We start from the raw sequence: 13206 nt of genomic DNA, 5'->3' as shown, positions 1-13206 counted from the left end.
TGATGAAATGCAGCCAGTTGTGATAACATGGATGGACCTTGAGGGTATTATGCTAAGTGAAATAAGTCAGAGGGAGAAAGTCAAATACCACATGATCTCACTCACAAGTAGGAGATAAAAACAACAAACAAACACACAGCAACAGAGATTAGATTGATGGTTACCAGAGGGGAAGGGGGAAGGGAGGAGAGCGAAAGGGATAATTAGGCTCACATGTATGGTGATGGATTACAATTAGTTTTTGGTTGGTGAACACGATGCAATCTACACAGAATTCAAAATATATTATGATGTACATCTGAAAGTTATATAATGCTATAATCCAATGTTACTGCTATAAAAATTAAAATTAAAAAATAAATAAAATTAGATATTGATGCTATTAATATTGATCTCTTAGTCATCTAACTCTTGGGCTTCCAAAGTGTCACTCTGTTCTCTAAATTGTAAGTGATCATTGTTTCTCAAGAAAAGAGCTAGTAAAATCATAAACTAGGTGAATATATTCTTTGGCATTTTACCTTCCTACTCATTATTCCAAATGCCTAGAACATTCTTGTTCACTTTTAAAATCTAAATCTTAGCATGAGTTAATAGAAAAACAAGAATAGTAATGTTCCTCTTGGAGAAAAGGAATAAAAATAACTACCATTAGTTAAGCATTTTCTTTTTCATTTCAGGCACTGAGTTATACAATTTACATGCTATTTCATTTTTTTCAGTTAATTTTTATTGAGTTTATGATAGTTTACAATCTTGTGAAATTTCAGTTGTACGTTATTGTCTATCAGTCGTGTTGTAGGTGCACCCTTCACCCTTTGTGCCCACCCTCCACCCCCTCTTTCCCCTGGTAGCCACTAATCTGTTCTCTTTGTTCTCATGTTTAAATTCCTCATATGAGTGGAGTCATACAGAGATTGTCCTTCTCTATCTGGCTTATTTCACTTAACATAATACCCTCAAGGTCCATCCATGTTGAGGTGAATGGGACAACTTTATTCCTTTTTATGGCTGAGTAGTATTCCATTGTTTATATATTTATCATATCTTCTTTATCCAATCATCAGTTGATGGGCACTTAGGTTGCTTCCATGTCTTGGCTATTGCAAATAATGCTGCAATGAACACAGGGGTGCATGGGACTTTCGGAATTGCTGACTTCAAGCTCTTTGGATAGATACCCAGTAGTGTGATGGCCGGGTCATATGGCATTTCTATTCTTTGAGGTAGGAGCTGGGAATTTCATGATTTTTTTTTACTCAACTCTACCCAGGTTATAGTCTATATTTCATTCTATATCTTCCATGAGAGAGAGGAAAAATGTCAATTAGTATTTCCTTAACTGCTTCTTTCTGGGACCATTGAAATAAGTCACATCTTCCCTCAACCTTTGGTAGCTTTCATCCTCATATAACATCATAAAATTAGCCTTTGGCAAACACAAAACTAATGTAATATAAAACATACCCACCTACCCCCAAACATGGAAAATATAAAATTTAATAGTTTTTCTCCAGCCTCAACTAAAAAAATGGGTTATAGTAGACAGAGTCTTGATTTAGGAATCAAGGGGAAAAAATACACTCTGGCTTACAAACCTTGATGTTTCTGAGTTTTGGTTTCCTTATTTGCCAGATAGTAAAGATAACGATACCTGCCTATTTATTAGAGTCAGGATGATGACCAAATGAAATGATGCATTACAGGTATGTTGAAGAGATGTAGCTTTTTTAGCAGTCTAAGGTAGCTGACTTTCAATAATGCATCAAAATTTATATAGGAAATATTAGAAACAAAATCAAATAAATGAGAAATATTATAGTAGAGAAAACCAATAGTTTGAATTAAGATGATCTGTTAAACACTCTGAGTTATCAAATTCTACTGAACTAAACCCCAATTTTTTTATTTATGATTTTGTTTATTACTAGAAACAATACATGTAACACAGGATTAAATTAAAAGTTAATTAAATTAATTTATTGCTAAAAATTAACTAATTGCTGATAATCAAATTAATTAATTTAAAAGTTAATTCTTCAAATTAAAAGTTAATTGTTCTGACAATTAAAAGATTAATTTTAATCTTCCATCTTTGAGAATGAATTTTGTGAAATGTGCACTAATCAGCTATTTCTATAGAGATTGCTTATCAGTAAGCTGTTTATAGGGGAATATATATGTTCTGTTTATGTAGAAAGTGAAACAGTCAGTGTTCTGCATTTGGAGGGGTGAGGGGAGGGTAATTAACAGGTGGAGACTTTTGAATGTTGAACAATGGTTATCAGCCAGACTATAAAGTGGCCACAGGGAGGCAGCAACTTGAGTAGGGTAAAGAACAGATGGCGGAGGACTTGCAGGGGCACTTCAAGTACATGGGAGTGGAATAGGCATAATGGGTGAGCATATGAACATTTAACTGGACTGTTTATGTTTCTGTCTTTTGTTTACAATTTATTAGCACAGTGAGCTTAGAAAAGGAGCCACCTACTTTTATATGGCTCTGTTTCCTATTTGTAAAATTACAATGATAGTAACTCCAATTACATTGGGTTTTTATAACAAATAAATGTGGAAACTTACACGTGTGCTAAAGAATATATTTATATATTTTATGTAAAATTAAATATATATAAATTTTTAATATTCAAAGTAAGTACTTTGAAAATAGTGGCAGTCTCTTTGCAGGTAAAATAAGACATCCCTGCCCCCACTGACATTTTTCCACGTGACTTTTGGAAACATTTGCCTGTGTGAAGACTATACATTCTTGACCTATGAACTCAGGGGCAGCCATGTGAATTACTTTGGCAATGAAAAAAATATATGAGTAGATATTACATGCATCACTTCTGGGTAACAACAACAAACTAGGTCTTATTTTGCTTTGTTTTCCACAGCAAACATTGCCCTCAGTCACTATCAGTAAAGTTCTGGATAGAGGCTGTTTCATCAGCTTAGGTTGTGGAGTGACGACTGAATATAACACGGTGACTGCCAACTTGTGATGGGCATTGAATGTGAAATTTGTCAACAAAACCTAACTATCTTAACTGATACATAGGTTGGTACTTAAAACTGAAGTGTGCCACAACAAACACTCAAAAAATAAATAGCATTGGCTTCAAGAGAGTGGAAGGTGGTGAAGCCACTTACTGAATCCCGTAAGGAAGAGAAACCATGCTAGCCAGTGATGAATCAGTTAGCAAAGCTGTGGCCTGCAATAACCTGGAAGGCAAATGATGTACCAAAGGACCTCATAGTTCTTGACATCAGACATAGTCATGTGATTAGAGTGTGCTTCCCATGTGAGGATTATATATCACTATGGTGATTACCCCAGAGGCAGCCCTGTGACTTGGTTTGGTGAGTGAAATGTGGGCAGAAGGTTGTATATCACTTCTGGGAGAAGCATTAAGAGCTAGTTTATGGTTTATTATGACTTTCTTTTCCCTCTGTAAGAACAAAATCATTGCCCCAGATAGAGCCTGCTCCATCATTCTGAAGTGGAGTGAAAATGATGAAGAACAGAGCTGGAACTGATCCACAATGGAAATAGAGTGTGAGTAAGAAATAAACTTTTTCAGTTATTAATCATTGAAATTTTGAGTTTGAGTGTGCATGCATAATATAATCACCTATCCTTACTGATACAATAATTAAATAACTTAAAGCCTGTCTGTCTAATTAAGTGCCACATAAGTGTTAGCTCTTAATATGACATGAAGACGAGGATGACAGTTATGTTACTAGATTTCATGTGTAAGAAATGAGGATTATATTAATGGTGATAGGAGTGGGTCAAACAGTCAATGGGAATGTGAGCCATAGGAAGGTTAATTTGGAAGGAAATAATTTGCTTGTGAGGATAAGAGAAAGCTGAGATGTATTGTGTTTGAGTATAGCACATAGTTCCCTTTGGCAGCACTGGCTCATCTTTAGAGAGATGAAAGTAGATCAAAATTGCAGAGGGACAAAGACAGAGGAAGCTGGTGGAATCAAGATATTTTAGTGCTTTAAATCCTTGAGGAAATTGGCTCCACATCCAATGGTGTACTGGTGAAAGCTTAACAATTGGAACTGCAGCGGGGGTGGAGGGCATACTGAATTGTTGTGTTTGTCAATTTCTGTGGCATAAATACACCCACCACGAGAGATTTCAAACTAACAATGTGACATGTGAACATGGACTTGGGGAGAGATGCACACAGCTGGCTCCAGTACACGATCTGGCTCCAGCACAACACTCTAACAGGTTTCACTTGCAGGACAGAATTATATAGAATCACGTTTTACAGCAAGATCTGACCAAGTCCGAAAGAAAAAAAGATCCACCTAATACTAACCCTGATCAGCATAAGAAGCTTGAAAAAGCAGAAGTCTGGGTAACATTTTTCTCTTCTGAATACTGTCAATACACAGCCAGGCAAAAAGCCTTAATACACTGAGGAAAATCACAGCCTCAAACAACTTTTTGGTGGAATGAAAGGAATATGCTTAAAAGAGGAAGAGGAAGGGGAAAAACAAAGATTGTTGTCTGAAAATAAACCACTTTGATCTCAGGCAAAACAGATTATTTCGAAGCCAGTCTGCTGTAATCTTTGAAAACATATTTCCCCACAAATCCTGTCTTTCTAAATTGATCAGTGAGTCAGCAGTGGATAGTGCCATGTATGAAAAAGATGAGGATGCAGCCAGAAGTACCTCTAAGGCATTCTCTTGTTAGAAGTCCTTGGAAGAGTAATTTGATGGAAGCTTTTCAACTTTTAGGTCACTAGTTTAAATTCAGTCTCAGCTAATCATGAACAAAAGTGGATGGTTGGTGGCCTATGAAAAAATGCCTTGATGGTGTCACCCTTGTTCTTTCTAATGGAGACTGCCACTGCAATTGCCACCCTTTCTTTCGCTTCCACCAGAAGCACACAGGGTGAATAGAAATGTCATTTCAAGTATTTTTCTCAGCTTTTGTACTAGAGAAATTTGATATGTGAAAAAGGCCAATTCCTTTTCATCTTTAACTCACAGGTAGAATTATTCTCCTATAATATGGTTCCTAGATTGTTCTGAGATTTATTGAAATGAAACCTGGGCCATCTTACAAGTAAAATTATGTCTCACTTCGTAGAAAGTTAAATTATATAAAGGCACATTCTTCAGGAATATTTAAACATAAAACAAGTGAAATTTCTTGGCCCGAATCTTACAAATCTAAGATTTATTTTTCTTTTCTTCTTGTTTAAGCAAATATATTCCCAATATATGTGAAGAAAAGATTTTCATTATTCCATTAAATATGCTTGTCTTAATATTTGTTTTTTCATATTTTATCATTTTAATGATTTAACTAGCTGTTTTCTCCTCCTGTAGGTTTTTTTTCCTTTCTTTTATTTTGTCCATTAAAATCTCCCAAATTTCTTTATTACTAATATTTATACTCTCGTATGATTTTGTTTACCAATGTTTTAATAGTAACGGAACAACAGAAGCAGCCTCTCTCTAGTTACCTGGAGAAAAGCAACACTATAGATACCAGAGCAGAGGGCCAGAGAAGTTTCTGGTAATACCAACAAAATTTTTGGCAGCCTCAGATAGTAAGTGGGACATAAGGAAATGAGCGTTATTTTGGAAATGATGAGAATTCAGTCAACTGATCTTAGGCCTCACTTACTTTCTATGGGTTCACTTTCCACATCTGGATAATGAAGTTGATGTGTTTCATGTGATTTACCTCCTTTCCACTACAAACATTCTAAGGAATCGTCACTTTTACATCATCAGGATTTGAGTGAGAGGGTGTCAGTATTCAAATTAGATTTGAACGAGATGTAGCTATGCCTGTGTCACCTCATTTGATGGTAGAGATCGATGCTTGGATTTGCTAAATCATTACATTAAAATTTCTCCTAACCTTCAAGGTCAGCTTCCTGAATTCTCATATCAGCAATTCCTGCCATGCCCCTATAATACCAAGAGAAGAGAAATTCTCTGTCCTCTGAACATCCAGAGATAAAATAATATGCCATGTTATGGTCCTCATGATCTTTACAGCAAGTGACAGTTATCTGTACTTGTAGTCCAACTTGAAGCTGTAGGTTCAGTTGAAGATGTAGCCTCTTCTGGCCAATGTGCTTTTGTCAGGAATATATAAATAGTGAAAACCAAGTTATCATCCTGCAAGTAGCTCCATGAATCTGGAACTGCAAATGGAAATACCAGCTAAACCTACTCTCTTCTTCTAAACGAATAAATTGAAGCAGAGCCATTACAAGATTTGCCCATGGCCACAGAATGAAATTGCCTCAGAATTAGAGTGCTGTACCATCAGCCAGTGAATCTAAAGCTATTTTATCTACACAATACTGTGGCAAAAATAAATCCTGCCAGGGCAAAGAAATCCAAGACACAAAATAATAGTCAGCAGCAGACTCTTTGGATACAAAGTACAAAATATTCAAGTGCCTGTTTCCAATCCCTTCATTGTCTCCGGTAATGATTGCAGCTAGGCCCTGCCAGCTAACGTTAGTTCTTCAACTGTAGCAATCAATACGATAGATTGGCTGTGGAAACCCCCTATCCATGTTATCTGTGCTTTCGTTTCCAGATGGAATTTGGTTCACTAGAGTATAAGCAGACATGTGAGTTTTTTTTTCCCCATGCACAAATATAAACCCATTAGCCTTCAAGGTTGTCGCTATAGAACATTATATATATACTAAGGAGCATACCTGTAGATTTAATAAAACAGCACCAATCCTCATGGCTTCACTGATTTCAAGGCTGTACATCAGCTGTGGGAATCGGGGAGGGCTCTGATTATTTGGAGGAAGCACTTCAATGTACACAGTGCAGATGGAGTGCCTGCAGACAGAGAGAAGCGAACGAGATGGGTAAAACTCGACATCACGTTTAATGACAGACTCCATTTGGTATTTGTTTGTTGGGTTTACCAGAGAGTATATTTTGCATTCTTATAGCAAATAACAAAATAATTCAGAATGAAAGCATGGAAAAATAAAAGCTACCACCAAAATACAACGTTTTTATGAAATTATCCTAGTGAAAGAAAAGGAAATGCCTCAGGTATTGATTTTTCCTACTTAGATTAATGGTGTGAATTAAAAAAGAATAACTGTACAAATAAAGCTAATAAATTAAGTTGCCTCGACTTCTGACCTTATTTTTCAATGCTTCTCTAATAGCAAAAAACATTCTATAAATATCTGGTAATATGCACTGTCCTTGGGGCTCTCTTCCTATTAAACCAGCAGAGGGAGTATTGATTAAAATAACACACAAAATAAAATGTAGGCTGTGTTTTATTAGTTCTGTTGCTGACATCAATGGCTTAATGCAAATGCATATCAGAGTCAGGATCATAAAGTAATCATTGTGTAAAATAGTTGCAAACAAAACTGTTTTTAAACCTTCTTTAAAGAGTATAATATGAAAAGCTAGAAATGAGATTTAATTAAAGCCTTACATTGATAGGGAATTTTTCTGAAGATAAAACTCTATTATTATAAGGACAAAAACAATAGCATTGATATAATCGACTTTTTTTGTTATCTCTAAACTCAGAGATTTCTTTATAGAGCAAAAGCTGAAGAAGCAAGAAGTTCAAGGTTTGTACAGAAGAAACCTGCTAAAATATGTTAATGAGATCTAGTAATTTACACAGTTATTCTTCTATAAAAACACACCACCACTGCCTGAGTTGTATGATTTAAATTTATTTGAACAAAATCATAATTTTTTATTCAAAACACATTTGTTATAATTTCTACTTGGGGTCTAGAATTTTCTCTAAGGAGCCCAAAACTCTTTTTATTACGTGCTTCAATTAAAAGACATGGTCACCAAAAACATTTTTCTGAGATTATCGTACTAAAATATTCTATTTTTTGAGAAACTTTGAAGGGAAATACAGGTCACGGGTGCTTAAAATAGATTTTTTAGCTTATCACCTTATAATATTCCAGAGTCCAAGTTGTTTCTGAAGATATCTTCAGTAGACTAGATACCTATAGAATATTAAGCATCTCAAAAAGAATTTTTTTATTTACATTTATCACGTTATTGTTCCAAAGTAATCCCAGTTTAAATTAACATCTCTTAGACTTTAATAATCAGGTGAAATATCTGTTTTAATTCTTGTCTCTGACTCTACTACTTTATTACTAAAATTTGCCAGTAAAATTAATCAAATTCTAATTGCTTTACTTTTCTTTTCAAAATATACACATATTTTTTACGACGAAGTCTCTAAAGGTAAGATGTTTAAAGTCGTTTAAAATGGATGACAAAATGTTGCTTATAAACTTATAGGTATTAATCTTATGGCTAGATGTAAAAGAAAGAATAGTGGAAAGAAAGATATCGGGAAGTTACAAAATTGAATATGCATTGCAGAGTCCCACTTCTCATACTGTGGGAACAAAGGGATTGTCTTTCTGAAGTAGACTTATTATCCTCCCAGACAGTGATCTGGCTCCAAGAGCAGCCCCAAGATGTACACTTGCCCTAATATTAAATATTAATATTAGTGCCTGTTATTTATCAAGTCATTTAAACATTTCATAAATCTGCTCCTTTTTCCTGGCAGCACATTCTCTATGCATAAGTCCCATAACATTTACCCTCTATTATATTAGTAATAACTCTAGCTAAGTGATGTCAAGCACAGGATTTGTAACCACACATTCGTGGGTTAGAATTCTGATGCTGCCACTGTGTTTTGGGCAAATTACTTCTTTCAACTTCACTATTTTCATCTGATAAATGAGAACAATAACATCCAAGGTTAGCATAAGGATTAAATAAGATTAAACATATATACGTGTTTATGTGTGCATATATACACCTAAAAAAACATATTTACCAGTTATTATTGATAATTGTTCAAAATAAGGCTTCTTAGTCTAGTATATAGAATGGAGTAAATAAGCTTGCACTTGCCTTATTCATGTCCCTTGTAATATTTTAGACATATAATTGCATCATTTGACTTTTCTAGACTAAATACCTATAGGCGTGTACCCCTTCCCTCTCCCCAGAGTGGGGTGTGGTAGTATGAGGGTTTGGACATGTTGGATCAGAATCTTTTGGTGTAGGTCACAAGAATCTATGTTTTTCCATAGATATTCAAGGTTTTACTTACACACGGTAGATTTTGAAAACCACTGCCCCAGGAGCTCGCGGAGAATGTAACACGTAGACTCACCTGCTTCTTTAGTTAGTAGCCAGGAGATTCCTGTACAAACTGACCTCAAGCTGTCCTCAGTAATCCCCGAGGCAGGAGAGTCTCTCACTGATTAACATTTTTTTGACCTAGAACACAGTGTACTCCAAATTCAAAGCTTCCTTTCAAAAAGGGAGGCCCTTCCTGCCTTCGATAGTCTTTAGAGCTTCAGCTCCCTGGTCTGGAATACGTTATAAAATCTTTCCTGGAAGATGAGTCTCTTTCTGCTCATGAGAGTATAGTTTACACTAAACTTTTACTTTATGTATTTCCTTATTCTTCTCGCTTTGACCATTTTCCCACTTGGGGACTAAACTGTTTACATCCACAATGCTACAGTAGGAACTAACTCAGGTGAAGCTTGTGTATCTCACACAGAGAAGAAAACTTTAAAATTCCAAGAAAAAAAAAAAAGAACCTTATTCCCCAAGGCAGAAGACAGTGAACAAATGTGGTCCAATACCACCGTCTCCTTCACCCGTCCTTGCTCCTTTCCACAATATTGCAAATGCTAGAATTGCTAATTATGGTTTTCCCCCTCCCTCGGACGTGGATCTTAGAGTTATTTGAGGAAGATCATACTTCAAGGTCTAGCATTTTTCATCTTCAACATCCTGACAATTCCCTGTAATGTATTTAAATAAGCACCGACCTTATTGAGGGCTATTGCCTTTTAAAATGCTATCTCCTTTTTATCCCTGATGTCAGCATAGTGTCAGAGTTAGCCTTCCTAAAACTGAATACCAATAGTATTAACAATAAAATGATAGCATTAATGCTATAATAAATAGCAGTAATTCAACGGCATCAGTTAAGCACATAATAAAACCAGACAGTCACTTGATAAATAATATTTTATTTGAACATTTTATATTTCCATTTTATAGCTAGTCTTAAATGCATAAAACTGAGCATATATATAATACAAATTTTATTTTTGTAGTATAGCCAGTATGATGTAGATAAATCTCTATTTCTAAAAATGAAAATCACAAAGCTTTTCTCTTTCTTATTTGGTAATGAAGGTCAAAATAGAGCCTGAGAGCTGATTTCCTCAGATAATCTTATGATTTTAAGAGACTCTAAAAACCATCTAATTTAACTCTCTCATTTTACAAAAGAGGATTAGAAAATGGGATTAAGTGACTGAATCAACAATGTTACAAAGTTAATTAGCAACAGCACATAAACTAAAAGGCGAGGCTTCTGAATTCCAAGTTGGCCTACCCTTTCTCCCCACATCCTACAAGAACAAATTTGGGAAGTAAATTGGAGATTTTTTAGTCATCTGTGGTGTGTGTTTCTGTGCGTGAGTATAAAACATCCTTGGTTTGTAATGAAGGATTTTCTCTTTCAGGAAGTCATAAATTATTTCATGTCTTGGACTTAGGCTATGATATCACAATTAATTTTAATTATTTACACCATGAATGAAAATTCATCCATAGCATTTTTCTCCTATAAGAACAAAATAAAATATGAATAAGGAAGAAGTTGTGAAGATAGACTTCAGGGACTTTAATTTTGGAAATGATATAACTACAGAAAGGTAAAAAGTCAAATTTTTTGGATGTGGCAATAGTACTCAGTAGTAATGAGATGATGTAGCTGACATTTACAGAATTGTACAATCTGTATTGTAATTTTCTATTAAATGTGTCAACATACGCTACAAGGTGTCTATTTGTAACTCTTCATTTCTACCTTGTAGTTCTAAGATGAAGGTTATAGGTATTTGTATTGCTTTCACTAGTAGTCTTGAAAACAGAGAAATTACTTTCTTTTTTCTCTTGTCTCCCACCAATATTGTGCTAGAAAAGCTATATTTACAATGTTCACAGGTTCTCTTTTACTATTTTGGAAGTATATACAAGAGTCTACAGGAGCTGAGATTTTAGATTTAAAACCAACATAGGAAGTCAGAGAAACTTCTCAGGGGAAGTTAGAGAGAGAGAGTTTGAAAATGCAAGATGTACTTAGGTATAAAAACTATAGACATTACAGACAAAGGGAAACACTTGTGCAAATTCAACAATAAACAAGAAAACTGTAACTTTTGTACGACTAAAGAGAAGGGTATAAATACAGCAATGGTAGGAGTTCAGACTAGAGAGGTGAGCAAGGACCAGATCATTCAGGGGCTCGTGTGCTATATTTGTTGATTTAAAAACTTCATCTTGACAACGATGGGGACTGGTTAAGCAGGATATCATTAAGCTGGTTAACCACATGCTCAGGTGTGCCAAGTAATATGTAGTTCTCACAACACACCAGGCTTTGTCATTTCTCTGTTTCTTTGCTTGGATAGCCCATTATCATTCCCGCCCAAGTTAACCTGCACTTGTCATTATCTACTATTGCATCTCCAGATTTACCTGTGCCTCCATATGGGGCCATGAGGGCAGAGATCTCAGCTTGTCTTAAATTTTCAGTTCTTCCCCAAGAGGCTAGGAATTGTGGAAACTCAATATTTTTTGTTAAAGTGATTACCTCCATCAATTTTTACTAATGTTAAATATATTACGTGAAGGCATTTTAAAGAATATCTATTCACAATGGAAAAATAATTTTATTTGAGAATGGACGATTTAATCTGTGTTAGAAACAGCTTTGGATTCCAGGAAAAAAACTGGGATCAAAAAAGTATGCCACGCCATGCATTCATAATTTTATTGTAATTTTATTAAAAGATATTTGGGGGCAGGGACTGCCTTTTGTTCTCTGTATCTCCATAAAAGCTAATAGTAGTACTATATTCATATTAAGATTAAATAAATATTTACTTAATTTAATTCAATTAAATAAGCATAAGGAGACCTAGATACACCAATAAATAAATACTATTTAAAAATATCTTATTACTTTTTTAGGCTTTTTGTTTTTATCTGTACTCTTGTGCTTATCAAAGACTAAAACATAACCCAAAGCAAAAATACTATAGACTATTGCTCCTCTTACGCTCTGAAACTTTAGCTAGTTTATTCAATTCGAATAACAAATACATAAATAGTTAATTCATATCACTCTTATTTTGAGAGTCAATGTTATTTACATTTGTGGATTAAAGGCCAATCTAAAAGAATAAGATAGAAAATTGCCATTTTTAATGCCACTATTTAATTAGGTTTATATGTCACTGTTGCTGGTTGGGTCAATTTGCAAAATATAGTGCAATCTACACTTTTATGGTCATAATTTTGAAATAACAAAGGAATACTGAAAGCAAAGCCTCACAACTCTTTAGTTCATTCATCAAGTCAATTTGAAGGATTAATTTTCTTCCAGAAAAATAGCAAATTTCTTTATCCTACAGGGAATATGACATTCATCCCAGCAGGTAGAATGGAGGTACATGGATTTAATTCTCTGGAGGTCCCACCTGATGTTTGACCAAACATTATAAGGTGATCTTTTAGTGCCCAAATCATTACCTATAAAGACAGCAATGAGGCTAGGTCAACCATATGCCTAGTGTCACTGAAAAGACCTGTACATTTGGATTCTGAAGATGGCACTTTGTTTCCTGGAATAGAATACAATTTTACTCAAGTAAAAATCTATTATTGTACCGATTATTGTAGGCAACAGCTTATCTAGGCAAATTAATGACCTGACTTGCAAAGAGGAACAGAGTAAGAAGTGGATTATAAAATCTCATTCATTAAACCATAAAGAGGTTAAATCACATCAATCATAATATATAAGCAACTATAGATTAGATCAGATCTACTGAGCATGGAAATACCCTAAATAAAAAAAGTAACACAATAAATTGTTGACTATTAAAGAGCTTTAATAAAAGATAAAATGATTAAAAACAAAAGGTGCCTTTATTCTTATAATTAGCATCATTAGTATTGCTATTAATCAATTATAGTATTTTTTTCTCCAGAACAATAACTACCAAAGGTTATGGTTATGGGACAGAGCAGAGGATAAAGTTTTAGAATCCAACTGTCCTGTGTTCA

The 13206-nt window shown here is 34.6% G+C and overlaps 1 protein-coding gene across 1 annotated transcript in view; it reads right to left on the bottom strand.

Annotated features, from left to right (window-relative positions):
• PCDH15 (protocadherin related 15) overlaps positions 1-13206 on the bottom strand; it is an 874042-nt gene that overhangs the window by 263007 nt on the left and 597829 nt on the right. The window contains exon 17 of the mRNA XM_046654051.1: positions 6726-6858. Within this exon, the coding sequence (XP_046510007.1) occupies positions 6726-6858 (133 nt within the window). The remainder of the gene's footprint in view (positions 1-6725; positions 6859-13206) is intronic.

The sequence above is a fragment of the Equus quagga genome, chromosome 2, assembly GCF_021613505.1.
Source record: "Equus quagga isolate Etosha38 chromosome 2, UCLA_HA_Equagga_1.0, whole genome shotgun sequence".
Taxonomy (NCBI): Eukaryota; Metazoa; Chordata; class Mammalia; order Perissodactyla; family Equidae; genus Equus; species Equus quagga.
This window is presented reverse-complemented; position numbering and strand designations above follow the sequence as displayed.